The sequence below is a fragment of the Vulpes vulpes genome, chromosome 5, assembly GCF_048418805.1.
Source record: "Vulpes vulpes isolate BD-2025 chromosome 5, VulVul3, whole genome shotgun sequence".
Classification (NCBI taxonomy): Eukaryota; Metazoa; Chordata; class Mammalia; order Carnivora; family Canidae; genus Vulpes; species Vulpes vulpes.
The window spans coordinates 24,665,292-24,689,037 of NC_132784.1; the positions used below are offsets into that span (position 1 = coordinate 24,665,292).

The 23,746-nt window shown below is 33.1% G+C and overlaps 1 protein-coding gene across 1 annotated transcript in view; it reads right to left on the reverse strand.

The window, feature by feature from the left end:
* Positions 1 to 11,435: 11,435 nt before the first annotated feature.
* LOC140598955 (ribosome production factor 2 homolog) overlaps positions 11,436 to 23,746 on the reverse strand; it is a 51,736-nt gene continuing 39,425 nt past the window's right edge. The window contains exons 3-4 of the mRNA XM_072757411.1: positions 15,731 to 15,754; positions 11,436 to 12,253 (exon numbers count right to left, since the gene is read on the reverse strand). Of these exons, the coding sequence (XP_072613512.1) occupies positions 11,444 to 12,253; positions 15,731 to 15,754 (834 nt within the window). The 3' untranslated portion in view covers positions 11,436 to 11,443. The remainder of the gene's footprint in view (positions 12,254 to 15,730; positions 15,755 to 23,746) is intronic.

The following is a 23,746-nucleotide window of genomic DNA, read 5'->3' on the forward strand; positions in this document are numbered from 1 at the left end:
CTGAGTATAAATGAGATGTATATATATATATAAATCCCTTACAAGATCTGGAGAATAATAAACCCTCAATATTTTATAATAGTGGTCAATATTGTTATTACTAACATTACTATAAAACGTGGAATTCATCCTCAAAATAATTTATGTGTGCATTTCTGTTAACACTTCCCTTTATTAATCAAAGGAATATTTCTAATTATATTATTTCCCCAATTTAGGATAGATCCCATTCCACTCAAAGACAAGATTTTCAAATAATATAATTTTTCTACATTTGGAAGTCACAGAACTAAATTAAGTTTTATAGATTCAGTCTCTATTTCTTGCAGGATGTTTAGAAATTCTTGGATGTCTGAATTTTCCAAGAAAGCAATGCATTGCTTTGTGGCCGCCCAAACTTCATTAGCAAAATCTTATTCCTCTTACCATTAAACTTTATTAAACTTTTAATATATAATCAGAGCTTCATTCATTTAAAAATATCCATTGGCCAGCAATCCATTTAAATTAGGAGCAGGGAGAAAAGAAAGGTTTTCTCTAGAGTACTTGCATCATTGAATATCAATCTCATATTTTTTGAAGGCTTATAAACTATAGAGCTACTGAAGTTATTGCCAAGTATATAGAAACTATCTTTGTAAACAAGAGCTCTGAAGATTGAGGAGTCTCTCTCTGACACCCAATACAGTGCAATGTGATGCAAATGGATCTATTTCCTTCTACTTCTGTTAAAATATGAGATAGTTACTACCACTTTCTTTACAAGTGGAGAAAATCATTTATAAGGAGCTCAACTATAAAAAGTGTAATCACCAGCAAATTTTTCTTTAGCATAGGAAGCACTATTTTCTAGTTTCCTGCTGATGATAAAAGACTAGAATTGAAGCACTACTGTTTCTTTGCAGTTATGTAAGACATTATGCTTAAAAATCCTATTAAATATGCCTGGGGATTGTATACATTAAATGAATCTGCATTGTTCCTTATACCTCTCAGACTCGATGTCAAATTTATAACACACAAAGGATTCTTTATTATATGATCTCAAATGAGGGACCTCAACTTCATTGCATGATAATTCTATTTTTGTTTCAATATTAGAGTTGAGAGTACATGCCATAGTAAGAGAACAAGGAAGTTCCATTTACATCTCAAAGGTAATATTTGCAAACTCAAAGACAGGGAAAAGAGAAAAAGGGCTTAGACAGTGTATTCATCCTAATAGCATTTATGTAAGTCTGGTGGAACACATTTACCTTTAAGACCCACATAAATGCTTTGCAAACATCTGTAAAGTTCAGTAGAAAGTCTGGAAGCTCCTGCTATTTTTTGACAATGATATGTGAATGATAAACCTCTGCTATGTAAGGAATTTTGAGGCTAGAAAAAAGTCCCAACCTTTAGAAAGCCATCCTTTGTCGATATCTTTTGCTGTCGCTAACGTGCAGGCTATTACATGGGCTAAATTTCTCTTCAAGATAAGGCAGTCCCGTGTTACCCAGCTCAGCTCATTCACCACCATCTAATTAACAGCCATTCTTCACTTTTCAGGCCTTTTCTTACTGTATGTTGGATTCTATAGCACAGCCCCACACAGTCAGCAACCCTGTAGCAATGATCAAGAGAAAGGTTCCAAGAGCTGGTGTGAAAATCCTGAGGCCAATTAGCTCACTCTCCATCTTTCCCCCACTCTCCACCACAGCACAGGATGAAGACCCCTCTCCAGCCTTTACTTGACAGTCCCGGTCATGCTTGTGGTCTTTTAGGAAACACAAACTACTATTCCCTTCCCATTCGGCCCTTGAACTTGGGAAGGGGATATTTGAGAAAGGGAAGGGAAAGGTTATGATCAAAAGATACAGAAGGTAAGAGATAGCTGCTGTCTCAAATACATAGCAATTATAACCTTTAGCATTGCCTTTAAACATTTAGATTGCTACCATGATTATTATTCAAATAAGTTTGCAGAAGATTGATTTTGAATATCTCAGCTTGCTGTAGAATAACACAATCTTTTCCAGTCTTTTTTTTTTTTTTTTGAGAGAGAGAGAGAGAGAGAAATAGCCAGTGTGAAAGTGGGGATGGGGCAGCGGGCAGAGGGAGGGAGGAGAAAATCTTAAGCAGACTCCATGCCCAGCATCATGCTCAGCTCCATCTCACAACCCTGAGGTCATGACCTTAGTGGAAATCAAGAGTCAAATTTTTAACTAACTGAGCCACTCAGATGCCCCTCCAGTCTTTTTTTAATTAATTAATTAATTAATTAATTAATTAATTAATTATTTTTTTAAAGAACTTTCCATGATTTGTTTTATTTGTTTTATTTTTTTAAAGATTTATCTATTTATGGTAGACATAGAGAGAGAGAGAGAGAGAGGCAGAGACATAGGCAGAGGGAGAAGCAGGCTCCATGCCAGGAGCCCGACGCGGGACTCGATCCCGGGACTCCAAGGATCGCGCCCTGGGCCTAAGGCAGCTGCTAAACTGCTGAGCCACCCAGGGATCCCCTCCAGTCTTTTTTTTTAATAACAAATTTTGGGATATTCCTGTAAGTCCTTCTGTATTCTAAGAGAACAAACAAAAAATATATTCAATATTGTGCTTAATGTTTTTGGTGATTAGTAGGTTAGTTTTATATGGTTTAAATTTATTTCAGGTTATATATTTTTTAATATATTAATGTTTTCACAAATAGAGTCTTCTTGTATAATTAAGGTTTTGTTCAGTGTATTTTGTGTTGATTTCAAACAGAGCTGGAAAAGTCTTTGCTAATACTACTATAGGCTAATCCACCTGCACAGCCCCTGAGATTTAGCAGATTTTTCCTTTTACTATAGAAATCCATTGTCAGAGAACCAGTTTCATTACATATGTAGGCTTTCACAATACTGTATTCAATGTGACCAAAAGGCACAAGGCCAGATGTTTCTCTTCATTTTTCAAGAGAATAAACCTTAATTCCACATAAATCTCATAAAGTTAGGGGAAAAAACGTTCCCCTCCCCTATACTAGTACCTCAGAGATATAGAGTATTACAGTAGCTCTCAAAGTTTAAAAAACATGATATACACTAACTCCTTGATTAGGAGTATGTCATTTTTACTTCTGTTTCTGCATTCAGCACGTATTTATTTCAGCACATATTTCCCATGCAGCAAGATCAAGATATCAAATCCAAGGATTTAATGATAAAAAATGCATATTTCTCATTGTTGAGCATTTCATGATCTAATGAATTTTCTAATAGTTTTGGTTTCTAGGGTGTAGTTCTCACTTTTTAAAGGTTTGCTGTTATTTACAGGTACATAAGTGATAAATGAATGCTAATTTTTAAAATCTAAACCAAAGAGAAGTGTAAGTTGTAAACACTAAATTTTCCCTCCTAATTTGAACTACTTTCTTTTTTTTTAATTTTTTAAGATTTTATTTATTTATTCATGAGAGACACAGAGAGAGAGGCAGGGGGAGAAGCAGGCTCTATGCAAGGAGCCTGATGTGAGACTCGATCCCGGGACTGCAGGATCACACCCTGAGCTGAAGGCAGATGCTCAACTGCTGAGCCACCCAGGCGTCCCTGAACTACTTTCAATATCATATCCTTCCTTTCTCCAAAGTCAACCTCTATTAATATTTTGGTATATCCTACCAGGTTTTTTTTCCCCCTACGTGTTTACATATCTACTATTAGAGATAAAATGTTAAAATGGACTTTTCTGGGTCTTAAAGTTTTAACTGAGGACTCAGTGTCAGTTGTTTCAAAGCTAAGACAACAAGGTACCAATTAACAAAACACTGCAAGTTAAACTCTTAGACCATTCCAAGGGAATCATCTTTATTATTTATTTATTTATTTATTTATTTATTTATTTATTTACTTATTTATTTATTTTATGATAGTCACAGAGAGAGAGAGAGAGAGAGGGGCAGAGACACAGGCAGAGGGAGATGCAGGCTCCATGCACTGGGAGCCCGACTTGGGATTCGATCCCGGGTCTCCAGGATCGCACCCTGGGCCAAAGGCAGGCGCTAAACCACTGCACCACCCAGGGATCCCGGGGATCATCTTTAGATACGTACAAGCATGTATCAAAAGGCATGTATAAATGAACCAAGGTTTTTGGTTTATTATTTTCAAAAATCAGTAAAAACATTTACACAGGACATTACAAAACTATAATGCCATCCTTAGGACCCAGCTTTTGCAGTGTACCAGTGTGGAATCACCAAAGCTATATCAAGCTAAACTGTTGACTAGTTTTCAGTTAAGTGATAGGTTATGTCTCTTCTCCTTTCCTCAAGAGAAGAGAACAGGAAACATTTCACAACACACCAAATCCTCCTGTAAAGAAATTCTTATTTTTCTATTTCTTTAGCAACCTAATGGATTCTTGGCATTCTGTTATCTTTAATGGGTAAATGACAGGTGAATTCTGGCAGAACTTGAGATAAGCACTTGCAGAACTTGGACTTTGTCTTCTAGAACTTGAGAATAAGGATTGATTAGGAATTTGAAATTTCAAAATATAAATCATGGTTAGAATTTCTTGAGAGAGAGAGACTCCAAAGATATGTATGTTTACTATACACAAGGACATGGCAAAGATATGTATTTGCCAGATGTGTGTCTCCCTGCAGGAAGGAAGATATGGATACTTAAACAAAATCCTTCTACATATACCCCATACAGAGGGATGGAACTCAGGAATTTTGTGGCTGAGGAAATAGATTAACGGTTAGGTAGAGGACGCATTGCCTTTAGAGATGTTCAGACTGAATCTCTCACTAGAGCAAACCTCCCAAAACACATAAATAAAGCCCTTGAGAAAATAAGTGAGCATTTGTCAATATAATGCATAAACAGCCCCCATGCCAGACTGTACTCTTAAAATTAATTCAGACAATTTCTCTCCCTTCTTCTCCCTTTTCAGTTTCTACAGGAAGACAGGGGCAGCATGAGTAAGGGTAGTAGAAGTACAAGGCAGTGAAAAGGTGAAGACCTGAAGATTTAACATTCTTATTGTAGGCTTATAAAATTGAGGCATGCTCAAATTGGGTTGAAAAAAATATTTAAATTTAATGAAAGATAGAAGCTTTGCCATTAGGTAAGACTAGGTATCTTAATAAGAGATACGGATTATTTATGACTCCTTAGAGTCATTCAGAAGGATTATTGGGTTGTCAAGAATTACAAAGGGAAGGATTGTAAGATGATAAGTGGGTTTAAAGAGGTAGGGTCAAGTATAATTACAATGTTTTTGTGTGTTCTATTGATTGCAGAGCATTCAGTAAACGACTTACATAGATAGTATGCATATACCTTTACTTTGGGTATTTGAGGCAGAAGATCATTAGCTACTATATCATATTATATACATATATAATATTATAGGTATCATTATATATTATACATTAATTAAAGTATAGTATAATCTAATAATATTTTATATAGTAATATCTAATCATATGATACTTATAAATCTAATATTTATCTAATATATTTTATTAAATCTAATGTGTATAAGATTAAATACATATGTAACATTACTTACATACATATATATCTTCACTTTATTTTCTTTTGTGGATGATTATAATTATTTTTGGAAATAGTTGCAACTCAATAAAAGCCAATTTTCCTGTTTTTATTTTTTTTAAGTGCTTTCCAGCATTCAATGGTATTCAGGTCAGAGTGCCTGCCTTCAACTGAAAGTAAGAGTAAACCAACTCAGAATTCATTAAACAATAAGAAGAAAATGTATTATGTCACAGTAGAGGATCCACAGGGAAGGCAATCCCAAGACTGATAGATTTGTCAGCTCACTCATACCCTTTTTATCTGCCTACTGTGCCATTTTAGCACAGTGGTGCAATGGTGTAGCACCCAAGTCAGGTCCAGGCATCACTCCAAACTTCACAATGCCTACCAGAAGACTTCTTGTGGGTGCCTCTTCTTGTGTGTCTTCTTTTTTGAGGTTCATGAGAACCTCCCTAGAATCCCCTCATTAGACTTCTCTTTTCATTTCCCAGCTACTCCTAAACTGATTGCTGGTACAGTGAATAGAATTACTGTGTTTAACTCAGAGTAATCAGGATTGATCATTTTGTTGAGGAAAGGTATTGACCAAAAGGCTGTAGGAAGAATGTGGAGGGCTGGAACAAAAAAATAGAGCTCTGCCAGCAATGAAGAAAAACGAAATGCTGTCAAGAATACTGTGAGAAAGGGTACTGGCAATAATACATGGTTCACTGAACTGGGCGATTTGAAGAGATTTAACTATAGGCAGTACTTATAAAGGTGTGATGGGGCTTAAGAAAACAAACAGGTGTACTGCAGAACCTTGTGTCCATGGTAGCAGGGAGCTGCGCTGTCTAGGTCTGAAGAAGTGAGCAGTTGGAATGGTTATTAGAAACCGGGGGTGGTATCTTACTGAAACTGTGGCTTTTATTAGACAGAAGCATCTAACCCCCAGCAACTTGCCATGGAGGAAGTCAAATATTCCAACCGTCTTCATTTTCTGATTATTTACCGATGGGACCCAAACAAAAGCAAAAGGCCAGAAGGGCTGTGGTTGTAGCCCACAGTATTTATCATCCCAGGTCCAGAGCAGCCTGGAGATAGGTGGAGAGGGGATCTAGAAGGAAAATTTAAAATATTCAACACAGATATCAGTACTGGTAATTATTATAATTACAGTAAATGCTCACATATAACTTAGTATGTGTCATATACAGCATCTTGCTATAGTATTTATATACAATTTATTCAAAAATATATTCAATTCTTTAGTATTATTAAATTGTAGCAGCTACATTTTTTAAGGTACATATGAGTATTTCTTCAGTAGTGGACTTTCCGAAATAAAGAGTAGGCAAATTTCAAATACTGCCAGATATTGCCAAATTGTCATTTTGGTAAACCAATTTACATTCCCTCCATTTTTAAATCTTGTCAAGATGAGGTTATAGATTATTCCCAAATGGATGAGTAAAACATTATGTACGTTGTTTGGTTTTATTTACATTACAATCAAGATTGATTTTTTTCATATTTTTTATATGAAGGTTCACCATTTTTTCATTTGGCTACCTCTGATCATTTTACTCAATGTATTGTCGCTTATATCTTCCGAGTAAATTTTACAGGATTTTTTTTATGTCATTATATATTATCTTTATGTTATATATATTTATCCCCAATATCTTATTTTGTGTTTTTTTCTGCTTATTCTTACTTCCTCATGAAACTTTTTTCAGAAATCTTATTTTTTATTGAGATATAATTGACACATACCATTGTATTAGGTTCATGTGTGCAACAGAAATATTAATTTTCATGTGGTCAAGTCTGTCATTTTCTAGTTGATTTGTTGTGTTGCTTAGAAAATTTCTTCTCCTCCAAAAATTTTATAGAACTAATCTTTCATATTTGGAAATTTATAAATAATTTTTAAGTTTAGCTCTCTAGTTCTTATGAGTTAATTTTTGTTTTTTATGTATAATGTAAAATGGACAACTAATGGCTTCCCCTAAAGGATGATTAGTTAATGTATGTCAATATAATGTATAATTTCCACATATATTTGAAAAGCCACTTTTTTTATAAATCTATTTCTGGCCACTTATTTTGTTTTCACTGTTCTATTTGTCTGTTTCTAAGCCCATGTTAAAAGTTTGGTTGCCACATCTTTATAGAATGTATTCTTACATTCATGTTACGTAAAATAATTATCTAGGGGTGCCTGCGTAGTTCAATTGGCTAAGTGTCTGACTCTTGATTTTGGCTTGGGTCATGATCTTAGAGTCATGAGATCCAACCCCGCATCGGGGTCTTCACAGCAGTGGGGAATCTGCTTAGGATTCTCTAAAATAAAATAAATAAACCTTAAAAAAAAGAGTCATCTATATTTTGTCATCAATTTTTCATAATTTCTTGAATATTGTTATGAAATTGCACTTAGGTAGATATGAAGATAAACTTTCAAGCTCTATAATGATACTATTAAACTTTTAAAATAAAGTTTGTATTAAATTTATTAGTTATTTAAAATTCGGTTACATTTCTCTGGCACTTGGCTTCTATAACTCTTCTCATGTCTTTGATAAATTTTGCAGTATTTTTTTCCTCTAAAGACTTACACATTTTCTGTTTAGTATTATATTAAATCTGTAACAAGTTTTCTTATCCTTTTAAGTGGTATTTTTTCCTCTATTATATTCTTTTACTTGCTCTGGCTGATACATATACATAAATGTTTGAGTATTTTATTAATTTTGTACCTAACTTCCTAATTAACTCTCCAGTTGTTTTAATCAGGTTTTATCTGATTCTTTTGAATTTTCTTGAAGAAAATTCTTAAATCTTCATATAATAATTATTCTATTGTCATTTAAAAAAATATTTGCTAATATCATTTATTTTCTTTCTGAATGCTTATTTCTCTCATATATATATATATATATTTTTTTTTTTTTTTTAATTTTGGCTATTATCTAAAATAAAGCATGACAGTGGTGATGGCCAGACAATTCTGGTTTTTGTTAATGAAATTATTTCAGTAATTCTGTATTACTATAGACTTTTATTTTTTTAATATATTTTTTAAAGAAAAAAGATTAGCCTCCTAAGCTTAATTTGCTAAAATGTAGTTTTATGTAACTATATCCTCAACCCTCCCAAACTGCACTACTTTTAAGAGAAATATAATCACCTCCATTTCTAGACTTTAGTTATTTATAAAATATCAGACACTGAAAAAGGGTTGTATAATAATAATAATAAAGTAATATTAAATATTAAAATGACTAATATATATTGAGAGGTTATTCTAGGAATTTCATTGAATATTAGCATATTCAATCCTTACAATTGCTATAATAAATAGATACTCTTATTACCTCCATCTTGCAGATGGGACACACAGGAACAGGAAGGTAATACCATAAGAAAGTGTTAGCCGTGGGAAATGGTTTCTGGAATTCTGGCTCTACTCCCCATTTCCTTAGATACCAGTTTGCTGCATACACTGTTAACTAATCAAAAAGTTGAGGGCAGAGCTTTCCCAAATTATCTTTTTTTAAAATATCCTGGATGGTAACCTGACCCATTTGTTTTTCTTGGACCAATACTCAGGAAAGCCTTTTTAAAGAGTCAAGCTAATCATTATCAGAGATTTATTCTGCATTACCTGGATTAGTTTTATGACTTTCATTTTGGAAAGACTTACTAGAGTTCAGATTAAAAATGCAAACTTCCCATCACCTCCAGCTCTGTCAAGCTGCAAAACAATCCAATAGCTTCTGGCCCTCTAAAATCTCTCATAGATTGATCCGTGTATATAATTTTCTGTATCTGGCTATTTTGATGATTAATATTACCTCATGTGAATACGTAACCACTTTAAGGCTTAGAAATAAGGTCTTATGTAAGCCTACTTGATTAAAAAAAAAAAATCATGTACTCCAAAGATCACTTGTGAGAAAAAAATACGTAACCACTTTAAGGCTTAGAAATAAGGTCTTATGTAAGCCTACTTGATTAAAAAAAAAAATCATGTACTCCAAAGATCACTTGTGAGAAAAAAATGGCAAACAATGGATCTCAGTGTATACATATAACCAAATAATCACATGCAGCCTTTTTAGAGGGAAAGGAAAGAAAATAACCACCATGTATTAAGTGCTAATCTGTTGTGGGAGTGATGATAAATGCATTTAGAAACGCCTTTTAGTTGTGTCCTCAAAAATCCATGAAAATATTCATCCTCTTTTTCACATGAAGTCGAGTTTACATATATGTCTGAAAACATTGTACTGTAAGTTACACTTGCTATACTTTCATTCTTAAAATCTATCACTCTTAAAACACTTGTATCTAGAAGTCAACTCACATAGTCTCTTTTGCTTTATGATGTTCTTACCTAGTATATTTACCATTGTATAATCTAATCTTACAGGCAAAACCTACTACTACTACAAATCCAAATGTTACCAAATTAGGAGAGCCTGTGAATTTAATTTAGTAGCATAAATCTGGGAAAACTAGTTGGTTACATACAGTATATTTTATCAAAAATAAAAATAATAATACTGTACATTTGTACAGTGTTATAATATTTAATTTTTTATAAATAGTAAGTCTAATGTCTTGAGTCTTTAAAATTGTAGTAAACTACCCTGTCTCCTCTAGTACTGTTAATGTTCAGACTTTGGGTTCAAGATGTCTCTGGCCATGAGAAGCCAACTATCATAGTATTCAGAGTATTAACCTTAACATTTTAACCTTATGAGATGATAACAAAACCCCATTTTAACCAACCAACTAACCCTGAGAAGTTTTCACTCCAGGGACCAGATAGAAGTAACTGAAGTACTTCCATAGAGACTAATAACAAAATAATATATATAATTTCATATCTCTTCAGGGTCTTTGGTAAAAGGATCCAATTTTTGAAGACCATGGTATTTGAAGAACTATTTCCCACTATCATGAAATGCACATCCTTTCTTTGTATGTCTCTTTTTTGAATGTTATAGGACTACTTAGTAAGATGCAGGTATAAGACCACGGTAGCTAGAAATTTTCCACACTGAAGAATGAAAAGTAGCTCCTGTTGGACTCACTATATTTTTTTTCAAATGATTACTTTCTGAAAACAGTAACATAGTAACATTCAAGAAGTCATTATGAATTTTTAGTTATTTATCCCTAGTATTACAAGTCCTGCCATATATGTGTGTTCTATAAATGTTGGTTGAATAAGCAAGCTAAAAAAAAAGAGAAAAGCAGTTTTGCAAATTCCTAATCACATCTACTCTAGTGAGAATTGAACATGTAACTCTTAGTCTTCCCCTCCTATCTGGAATAAAAGTGGTAAATTTCAACTCTGAGGAATCTTGCTTATATCTGGTAATTGGTACATATTTCCTACAAAACAAGTGTCATAATCTAGTTGTAGATAAAATCCGTCTAAAGTATCACGACTGTGTAGGTACAAGACCCAATAGAACAGCTGCCAGATATGATTTCTCTTCAGATAAACTAAATCACTTAGAAATAACTTCAAATTTTTTTATTTTTATAATGGAGGTTGGTCTAAAATAACTGGAATATAATTTATAAATATAGTCATATATTTATCACCAACTAAATAGTTAATATTGACCAAATAATTAAACTATTTAAATTCCCTAATGTTAAAAGTAGAAGATTGGATTCTGATCTTTAGGATATCTGTAGCTTTGAAACACTATGATTATGAGAGCATGTACCTTCTGTCCAAATAATTATATATTTCTAAGATTGTAGTGTTATGATTTTATAGCATATTATTTGTTTATAGCTACTATGAGAACAAATTTTTGATAAAGAGCATAGCATATACATATAACACTGCTTCTGGTTTTTTTTTTTTTTTTTTTTTTTAACATTATTGGCTAATTCTATCAATTTTTTTTAATTCTCTTTGATTTTTTCTCCTGGTCTTCTGTTATCCTTTCTGCAGGTCGCTTCTTCAACCCCTTCATTTTCCTGGTTTGTAGTTTGCTTAGGTCTTGCTTCTGCATATGAATCCTTCCATAAGTTGTACCAAAAGTATCATGGGAGACATTTTTCTTCTTCTTTGGCTTGAGGGCTTTTGGCATTTTCATAGATAATTTATAAAGATCATCTGAAGCCAGACGTGTCCTCCTCAGAACCAGATCCAACGAGGGCCCCATCTCTTCCAATTCAATCCTTGGTGTTCTACAACCGGATTTCTTCAGCAGCAACTTATAGCTTCGGAAGTAAATTTTCCCATTCAGTGCAGTGAAGTGCAGAACATACTCTAAACCAGCCAGACGGATATTTGATACTGTGGGGCCTCTGAAGAAATCAATAAGAAGATTTTTCAGCCTTCTATAGTCTTCTGTTACATCAAAATCATCACCAGCAAATATTAACATGGGTTTTGTTCCCTCGGGACATTTACTATTCTTAACATCTTTTAGAGAGACAAACTTCTCGATACCTAATTCAATCATATCCAGCACATGGTAATCATACATACGACCTATTACTAGATTATTTGGCCGCTTCTTATTATGGGAGCCAAACATAAATAAAGAACAATCTGACTTCTTTGAAAAGAATTCCAATGATGTCTGATCCTCAAATGGTCTTGTAATGTTTTTCTTTTTATACAGAACACCATACGGTTTTTTCAGTGCATACACATCTCTAAGTACTTGTGTAGTACTTGTGAGGTTTTTTTTGAACTTTATTTATTTTAAAGAGAAAGGGTGTGGGTGGGGAGTGCTGCAGAGGGTCAGGGAGAAAGAGAGGGAAAAAATTCTCTAGCAGACTCCATGTTGAGTGCCAGTGCTGAGCCCAATGAAAGCCTCCATCGAAGGACCTTGAGATCATGACCTGAGTTGGATGCTTGACTGACTGAACCACCCTGGTGTCCCATGGAAATACAATTGGTTTTATGTCCATCTGCTTTATTTTTTTTTATTTTTTTAGCCATCTGCTTTATAATAGTTTTTGGACATGTAATTTTGCATAAAGTATATCACATATAGTAGCATATTACCACTGTGTTTGAAAAATAATAACTTTATGTAGCTTCTTGCCTTACACTTTGTGTGGAGCTGCACAATAATTTTGACCAAACTGATACAAATGGTACTCATACCTGCTTACATGTTCCAGCCATATGTGTCTTCTATTGTTAATGACTCTCTGAAAGTAGTAATATAAATTCCATCAATCAAATAATCACCTATGTATGCTATTAAAACTATATGAGGTCATCTCTCACTAATACCTACAGAGACACATGGCCTCACATTCTTTCTAGCCATTGAGGCAACTTGGCAAAATAATATTTCATTGCATGGCCTGATTTTCAGAGGAACTTTTAAATGGGTAAATGAGTAAGATATCTTTAAAAACTGACCATAAGAAAGAATGACCTAGATGTTTTGTTTCCAGGCTTTTACAGGAAGTTATAACATTACATTTAGCTAGCAGAAGATAAGATGAAGTTGACAAACTAAATATGACAAAGGCAAACACAATCTCAGTAGTCTTTTAAGATATACATGCTATCATGGCAAGGCAAAAAGTGGGCCTTTCTAAGTAGATTCCAAGCATATTCTGTGATATTACTGTGGGTATGAATCTTTTTATTTCATGAGGAGGGTATGGTATACTTGAAATCTACTTTGTATCCAAATAGATGATAGTTTTCTAAAAGGTTAATTGCTACAAAAAAAAAGGGGGGGGGGGAGAAATTGAATCTTAGGTAACCACTATTGTCTCAATCATTGCATGAAAATCTTTTCCTCTATTAAAGGAAATCAGACTAAACCTTTTACTCTCTTAAAATAATTTCTTGGTTGATATTTTAAATTCATCTTACAGAATAGGTTTCTCTTTGTTGTATTTATTTTGACCTTTGAAACAGTAGGTGATATATTAATAAACTTATTTAAAATGAAGAAATTGAATCTAAGAATATATGAGACTTGGCAAAACACAACTTGTTAGAGCTATCACTGAGTTGTTTCACGTTGGAAGAGGAGGAATAGGATCATATTACACATCCTCATGAAAAAGTCTTCTAAAAGTTCTACATGTGTTGTCATGCTGAAATCTGTTTGCAGTTGTGCTCCCTAATTCCAAAACTAAGAAATAATGCTTTCTTCAGTTTACATCATTTTATTCAATAATCAAACCCTTAAGAATCGTGTGCTGTTGATAAGGTCATACTGTAGGGTCCTGTGATTATAAAGATGAACAAATTATCATCAGTCAGCCAAGAAGCTAAAACTAAAACCTAAGTTCATATTATTTCTACATATGTTTGTTTTATTCTACCAACAACACATTGTGCTCCTTGAAAAAATGAGAACACTAAGACTCAGGGAAGATAAAGAAATTATCTACTATCTTTTAACTGTTAAATCCAGAATCAAGAATCATAATTTGAATGTCTGTCTTTTTTATGGATCAGTATGCTTTCTACTATATAATTCACTTCCCTTAGATAGTTGATACTACAGGTATTTATGAATATATTGATTTTTATATATAAACTTCTTTTTAAAGAAAATGCAACAAATGAAATGACATTTTAGCCCCTCTATAAAAAGGGAGGAACCAAAATTAAGAATTAATTTTATAAAAGATTGAGAAGGATTAATTCATCCATAATGAACTAAGGATTTATAATATCTGTTTAATTAAATTTGGCTTTAGTTTACCAAGATTTTATTTAAGGAATCAAATTTACTAAATAATGTTAATAGGATAGCCTGGGTGGTTCAGTGGTTGAGCATCTGCCTTTGGCTCTGAGTATGAATGGGGTCCAGAATTGAGTTCCACATCGGGCTCCTTGCAGGAAGACTGCTTCTCCCTCTGCCTATGTCTTTGCCTCTCTCACTGTGTGTGTCTTTCATGAATAACCAAAAAAAAAAAAAAACAACAACAAAAAAAAACCTTTAAATTTAAAAATAAATAAATAGATAATAAATAAATAAAGTTAATAGTCAACAAATATTGAATTTTATTGAGTATCTGTTATGTCTAAGACCTGTGACATCTGTTACGCAGGGTACAAGGTGATAAATATAATAAAAATTTTAACTTAAAGAAGCATTCAGTTGTGCCACAATGAATACTGTTTGCACAATTGAACAAATCTCGGGTATTATTAGTTGTATTGTTATGGCATTGTTTGAAATTCATCAGTAGAAGTAAAATTTCTTAGGAGGCCAATTTGGTATGCAAAAAGTTTTTATCAGAGAGCAGTACATATTAAACATTATTTTTTAGAAGGAAGTAGGTGACCTTATCTTTAACCATGGGCATAGCTTTCTCTGATTGTACCTTTTTCTGATGATTGAATTAAAATGGTTATTAAAGCAAAGAACATATTGTCTGAACTTCTCAATTCTCTTTCTTGGCCTCTTCTTTTCTTTTAAACTTTTCATATAAAATGCAATATGGGCATAGGGTGAAAAAGAAATTCCAGTACCTTCACCTTAACTAAAGACTCTTATTGTAATGGAAGTTAATAAATCCAATACTGTTGACATTGTCTTTCTAATGACATATATCTCTCCATGTTGAAACAGCAGAATCTATATTAAGTCACAGTGGCTAGATATATCAGTAAATTATGTGTCATCTATTGGAGTTCTGTAGTTACTGCCAGAATTCATCATGATATTCAGACAAAAAGTTTAATTAAACACGTTTAGATTAGAGCCCAAGCAACAATCAAATATTATTTATTAATATTATGTGAGGTACTGTGAAGACTATAAAGAACAATAAAGCAAAATATCATCCTTCAAGAAAATTAAACTCTGTTTTCCAGGGACAATGAAAATATCTGTGTAATTATTTCCCAAAACAGCTGTCACTTCACTCCAGTAAACCCATGCCATTTCTCACCATCAACAGACGGACTTTATTTCTCTTGCCTTTTATTCTTGCCTGGTTTTCATAAAGAGAAAGCAACAGAAATGAAAATTCTGGGGCTATGCAGCCCAGGCTTTAAGAGGATTGGCAGCTTCCACTTCTATTTCTTGGAATTCAGCCCCCTGCTAAAGGAAAATCTAAGCTAGATTACTGAATGATTGTGATGGATCCTGGTGTGTAAGCCAGCCCTCCTCTCATTTCTCATCTTCTATATTCTCTGGATCAGCTGAGTTTAAATCCCATCCAAGAGATGAGATGCTTACCTGCATCTTTTCTGCTATTTTCCTCTATATGGAAATAAAAACACTGAAAATTAATTTTAAAAACATTCTCTTTCAATAATATATGTTAATAACATCTGATTCCTGAGTACCTTTTCATACTATATCAAAGTCTTTTTTTAAAATAGGTATCTTGGGACGCCTGGGTGGCTCAGTGGTTTAGTGTCTGCCTTTGGCTCAGGGCATGATCCTGGAGTCCTGAGATCAAGTTCCTCATCGGGCTCCCTGCATGGAGCCTGCTTCTCCCTGTCTGTGTCTCTCATGAGTAAATAAATAAATAAATAAATAAATAAATAATCTGTAAAATGTGTATCTTTTCCCCTTTTTAAATAAAATTTCTCCCTAATTCTATAACTAGGAAGCTCCTTTTATCTATGTAAAGGTCCAGGTGTTTGAAATCAATTCTATTCCACCATCTCCAGTCTCAAGACTTATATTTTGACTCCCATTTTCAGATGCAACAAAAATTTGTCTTAAAAGCCAAAATATATCCATTTTAACTGCTATTTAAGGATACAGCTTATAGTAAAGCAATTTAAACATGTAGGAATTCAGGGAACGCTGTACTCACGCACTGCACTTCTAGAGGAAGCACATCATCCAACCAGGGATGATAGGAAAATTCACTGCAATGAGTTTAGTGAGATGAGTTAAGAGTGAGATAAGATGATAGCAAAGGTGGGGTAGAAGACAGAATAGGATGTAAATCTTACCTGCCGGGAGAAGAAGAAATAATAAAACCAAACAAATGGCTTCAAATACCAGAGAAACTTACATAGAATAACCTAATTTTGTAAAAGTATGTACAACACAATAGGGTGACATGGAAGACTATTATTTAAAGCTATTCAGTCAAATGACAGATACCTAAGGGTATTAACTGCATTATAAAAGACGGTATTATAATGATAATTACCCAAACATAGGTACAAGGCCTTGAAAATATTAAAAAAAATTTTAATTAAAAAAAACACAAAGAGAAATAATAACAATAAACAGAAAAATATGAAAAGATAATAAGACAGAATTAAGGATAAAAATTCCAATTAAATAGTAAGCATAAATGTGCTTAATTCACATATTAGAAATTTGTGAATGCAAAATTAATGAGTGAAAATTTGATGAGGTATAAGATATATAGTTAAAGTATATAATATGTATGTAGTTTAGTTTCATTTTTTGGAATTGAATTTTGCTATTAATTTTTTTTAAATTCAAGATTTTTTTTAATTAATAGGGAAAAATAATACCTGTAAAGTAGAGAAACCTGGAAAAAGTTACATTAAACAAATAAATAGGGTTAACATTACGATCAGCCAAACCCAACATCATGTGGCTCCATAAAAGAATAATTGACAGGGAAAAAATATCAAATCTTTAGTATCTCGCTAAAAATGCGGGAATCTAATCATGAAGAAGCACTGAACAAACTGAGTTGAGAGAGGCATGCAAAACAAAAGGTTACATGTTATATGATCCCATTTCTAGAACAAGATTATAGTAATGAGAACAGATAAACTGCTGCCAGGCCAAGATTAAAGGGAAGGCTGTAACTATCAAGGAGTAACACAATGAAGTGTCTATGTAATGATGGAATGATTCTGTATGTTGAATGTGATGATGGCTACTTAAATCTATACCTGCAATAAAATTTAGTAGAATGTACAGTGTAATGGAAAAGAAAACTCTGTCATAGGACAAAATAAAGACTAAATAAAGACTAAATACTTGTAAATAAACTTAGTAAGATAGTATAGCAATTTACAAAAGAAAATATTTGAAAACACCAGAAAAAGACACAAAAGCAATTTAAATATCTCATGTTCTTACATGACAACAGCACATTATAAAATGGCAATTATCTCAAAGTTAATATAAAAATTCAATAAAAGTAATGATTTTTGGAGATACATAAATGATACCAAAATATGTATGAGATGAACATACAGGAAAAGTTAGAAAGAACCTAAAGAGGTTATCAGTTAGGGGAAACTAAGCCTGCTGAATATACAACATAGTTTAGAGCCTCAAAAATCATAATATGAAACTGAACATGAATAGTCAGACAAGTAAGAAATACAAGAAAAATCAGAAATAGATTCCAGTATATAATAAAATTTAGTGATATAAAGAAGGTCACATCTTACATCACTAGGGGTGAGGGGAGAAGCACTAAGGACAAGTGTTGGGACAATTGAACAGCAGTTTGGAAAAACATAAGCAGGGAACCATAATTCAAATCACTCACCTGCAAAAGCTCCAAAGGAATCAGAGATCAAGATGTACCAAAACAAAAACAAAAACAAAAACACCCATACAAGAACCTTAAGAAAGCAGAAGAAAACCTCTAATTGTGACTTAAATCCATTTGTACTAAAAGAAAAAAACTATTTACTCAAACAACAACAAAATAATAAATACATTTTGAAAGGGAAAAAACTATTTCCTTATATATACAATGACAACATGGAAAAAAACAAAAGACAAATCACAAGTTAGAAGAAAATATGTGTATTATGTATAAAAGGTAAAAGGCTAATCTCCTTAAAGTTTGAAAGAACTCTAAAAATGCAGATGACCAAACATCTGATAGAAAAATGGGGAAAGAAAAACTATGAACAGCTATTTTTTTAAGTGTGCCTACATAAATGGTGCTTAAACATATAAAAAGTATTCAATTTCACATATAATGAAATAAAATTAAAACTATCCCAAATATTAATTTATCTCTCATATATTAAAAAAAAGCATCTGAACACTGTTGGAAAGTCTTTGAGGCAATATTATATTTTATTTTTTGCTTATGGAATTCATAATAGAACACCTTTTATAGAATTCATTAAGCAATGCTCAGCAAACTTATGTATTCATATACATACAATATTTTTACATACAACAGTATAGTTACAATGTATGCAATATCATGTATTCACACATGGATATATATACTTTCTAGTTTTGTTCACTGAAAGGGACTAGAACCATAAGCCACCAAGAAAAATAAGCACATTTAGATCTAGACTTAAGGGCTTTCCACTAGATAAATTCATAAAGAAAAATGAAACTCCATGAATGCATAATGTCATTTCAAAAGAAAGAAAGTGAGGAAAGAGGGAAGATGGGTGGGGAGAGAAGAAGGCAGAGAGAAAGGAATGAGTGAAGAAAGAATGAAAGGGAGAAAGGAAAGAAGGAAATTTGGAACAAAGAAGGAAGAGAAGTAGAAAAAAAGGAAGAAAGACTGACATACCTAGAAAATCACTAAAGACATTAATATATCTCATTCAGGCAAAGACCAACAATGGATGCTAAATCATTGGATACAGGTAGTTGTGGAGGAGATTATTCACAAGATTTCAAAGTAGCATTCCATGTATTATTTATTACAAAAGGTAAAAACTACTTTGGACATGAAGATGTGCAATCAAGCGAATATCACAATAAACTGAGCCAAATGAATATTTTGGTTTCCCAGTGCATATAAAAGTTATGTTTATACTACAGCCCATTAAGTGTGCAATAGCATTATGTGCAAGGAAAACAGTGTAAATACCTTAATTTAAAAATATTGCTAAAAAACCCCTAATCATCATTTGAGCTTTCAGTGAGTTGTAATCTTTTTGCTGATGGAGCATCTTGTCTCAATGTTGATGGTTGCTGACTGATCAGACTGAAATTTGGGGCAGTTGTGGCAATTTCTTAAGATAACAGTGAAGTTTGCTTCTTTGATTGAATCTTCCTTTCATGAACCATTTCTCTGTAGCATGCAATGCTGTTTGATAGCATTTCACCCAGAGTAGAATTTTTTTTTTCAAAATTGCAGTCAATGCTCTCTTCTGCCTCTGCTTTGTCAACTAAGTGTAATATTCTAAATCACTTGTCCATTTCAACAATCTTTATAGCATCTTCATCAGTAGATTTCATCTCAAGAAACCACTTTCTTTGCTCATCCATAAGAATCAACTCCTTATCTGTTCCAGTTTTATCATGAGGTCACAACAATTCAGTCATATCTTCAGGTTTCACTTCTAATTCTAGATCTCGTGCTGTTTCCACCACATCCACAGTTACTTCCTCCACTAAAGTCTTGAACCCCTCAAAGTCATCCCGGAGAGTTGGAATCAACTTCTTTCAAACTGTAGTTCCCATTGATATTTTGGATCACAAATGTTCTTAATAGCATCTAGAATGTTGAATTCTTCCCAGAAGATTTTCGATTTACTTTTCCCTGGTTCAAATCAGAGGAATCACTATCTATGGTAGCTATAGCCTTAGGAAATGTATTTAGTTAATAATAAGACTTGAAAGCCAAAATTACTCCTTGATCCATGGGCTGCAGAATGAATGCTGTATTAGCAGGCATGAAAATGACATTAATCTCAATGTAAATCTACATCAGAGCCCTAGTGTGATCAGTTGCATTATCTGTGAACAGTAATATTTTGAAAGGAATCAATTTTTCTGAAAATTAGGTCACACCTGTGAGCCTAATATATTCTATAAACCATGTTGTAAACAGGTGTGCTGTCATCTAGCCTTTGCAGTTCCATTTATAGAGCAGAGTCTCTCTATAGAGTAGATTTAACATAATTCGTAAGGGCCCTAGGATTTTGGGAATGGTAAATGACATTGACTTCAGCTTCGTCATTAAGTCCCCAACCACATTAGCCCTAACAAGAGAGTCAGGTCTGTTCTTTGAACCTTTGAATCTAGGTACTGACTTTCCCTCTTTGGCTATGAACATCCTAGATGACATCTTCTAATAGAAAACTATTTTATCTACATTGAAAATTTGTTGTTTTATGGTAGCCACCTTCACTCATTATCTTAGCTAGATCTTTGGATCACTTACTGCAGCTTCTACATCAGCATCTGCAGCTTCACCTTATACTTTTGTGTTATGGAGAAGGCATCTTTCCTTAAACCTCATGAACCAACCTATGCTAGCTTAAAACTTTTCTTCTGCAGCTTCCTTACCTCTCTCAGCCATCATAGAATTGAAGAGAATGAGGGCCTTGCTCTGGATTAGTTTTTGGCTTAAGAGAATACTATGGCTGGTTTGATCTTCTATCCAGATCACCAAACTTTCTCCATATTGGCAATTAGGCTGTTTTGATTTCTTATCATTTGATAAGAGGAGGAGGAGCACTGGAGGAGCATTCTTTATTTCCTTAAAAAATATTTCCTTACATCCACAACCTAAGACCTAGTTTTTGGCCTAACTCAGCTTTCAACATGCCTTCCTCACTATGCTTAGCCATTTTTAGCTTTTGATTCAAAGTGAGAGATGTGTGACTCTTATTTTCACTGAATACTTAGAGGCCATTATAGAATACTAATTGGCCTAATTTCAATATTGTTATATCGTAGGAAATAGGGAGTCCTAAAGAGAAGGAGAGAGATGGGGTAATGGCCAGTTGGTGAAAAGGTCGGAAAACACATAACATTTACCCATTAAGTTTGCCACCTTATATGGATGCATTTCTAGGCACCTCAAAAACAATTAGAATAGGAACATTAAAGATTACTAAAGACAGATCACAATAACAAACTAATAATTTAAAAGTTTAAAATATTGCAAGAATTGCCAAAATGTGACACAGAGACATGAACTGAGCAAATGCTGTTGGAAAAATGACACCAGTAGTCTTACTCAATGCAGGGTTTCCACAAACTTTCAATTTATAAAAATGTAGTACCTGTGAAGCACAATAAAATGAAGTGTAATAAAGCAAAGCATGCCTGTAAATGGTGATAAAATAACTAACTGGCATGGAAAATAATGAATCTTCACCATCTCCTCCTCTTACACACAGAATTTACCTCAAAATGTATCACAGACCTAAAAGTAAGAGTTTAAGTATAAAACTTCTAGAGGAAACTGGAGAAAATATATGTAAGTTTGTGTTATACAAAGATTTCTTACATAGAACACAAAAAACTTAAACTATTTAAAAAATAAACAAATTGGACAATGTCAAATTTAGAACTTTTGTTGTTTGAAAGAAACATTTAGAATACAAATAGATCACAGATTGAGTAAAATTAATTGTATAACAAAGTTGAATAGATTTGGATTTACAATATATTAAGCACTCAATGGAATAAAGAGAAGACAATCCACTTAAAGATGGACAAAGGAGTTGAACAGACATTTCACAAAATAGGTTATGAAAGTGGGCAATAAGTTTATGAAAAGATGTTCAGCACTACTGGTCATTCGGAAAATGTGAAATAAAACTCCACTGAATTAACACTACAAGCTCATTATCTAAAATCAGAAATAATAACAATACTAGGTATTGTTAAGAATGTGGATGAACTAGGGCAGCCCGGGTGGCTCAATGGTTTAGCGCCACCTGCAGCCCAGGGCGTGATCCTGGAGACCCAGGATCCAGTCCCATGTCAGGATCCCTGCATGGGGCCTGCTTCTCCCTCTGCCTCTCTCTCTGTCTGTCTCTCATGAATAAATAAACAATTTTTTTTAAATGTGGAGGAACTGGAGTCTTCCTACATCGCTGGTGGGAATATAAAATTATACAATCGCTTTCAAAAAAAGATTGGTAGCTTCTTTAAATAATGAACTTAATCTTTATCATATGATGCAGGAATTTAATCTCTAGGTATATACTCAAGATAGGAAACCTATATCCACAGAGACTTTTGTGTGACTGTCTACAATAGCATTATTTCTAAGAGTCAAAACTTAAAAACAACCAAAATATCAATCATCATGTAGTAGATAAATGCAGTGTGCTATATCCATAGAAGGGAATATTACCAAGGCAATAAAAAGAAGCAAATTCTGACTTAACATGCAACAGCATGGATAATTTACAAAAATACCATGTTAAGTAGAACCAGACAGACATAAACTACTATCAAATGTATAATGTCGTTTACAGGAAATTTCTAGAAAAAGCAAAATTCGTACATTAGGAAAACAAATCATTGCCTGTTTTCACAGTGGAAGTGGGGTGGATTGCAAAATGACAAGAACGATATTTTGGAATCACTAAAGTATTCTAAAGCTCACTTACAGTATTGACTGGAAAACTATATGCATTTTCTGAAGCTCATCTAACTATAAATTTATAGCATGTAAATTTTATGATATGTAACTAAGATTTAACTCAATAAAGCTGTCCATTAATGTGTTCCTCAAACATTCTAAGTTTTTATAACTAATAAATTCTCTCAAATGGCAACAATCAACACAATTTAATGCACATCACAAATATATATGTAAAGAAGTTTGCCTTGCAAACATAAAAAAAAATGTATCGTGTGATTCCTTACATTCAAGAACTTAAAATATTATTTTCACTATTGGCTTTATTGTTTTAATCCTCTCAAGGTGGAAGAAAGTTACTTTAAGTGTGTATCTTCTATATAATTAGTACTGGTTTAGATGCTTTCCATGCATTATTAAATTGATATAGATAAAAAAAGAAAATGCAAGTTGTAATATGCAATATACATATGGTCTCAGAATATTAATGAATCTGTTGATGGTTAGACACTGAGGAAGAAGAAAAACTGGAATGTGAACTGAGACTTCAAAGTATGTGTTTTTCTTTGTTTTTGCTTTATTCCCCTTAAATTTGAAAATTGAAATTCCCTTGTTCACAAAGTTTAACTATTAGGACTGAGAATTGAGGCTATCTTTATTGACATGGTTTAATTGTTTACTTCGGGAAATTACTGTAAACCAAATTATCTGGGAAAATTGTTTGCTTCTGGGCAAAAATCTCTCCTATCAGGACAATATATTGCTCACCTGGTCAAACAACTCACTTTTCACACACCAATTTATTAGTCTCACTTCAAGACTCTGGACACTGTGTATTCCAATATTAAACAGTCATATCACAGATTTTACTCCATTCAGTTAACACCATGCCTAGAAAGATCCATCCTAAACATTCTAGAACAGCCCCCCCCCACCAAGCCCTGTAAATACTATCCACTGAATGCCCTATTCTTAGAAACTACTAACAC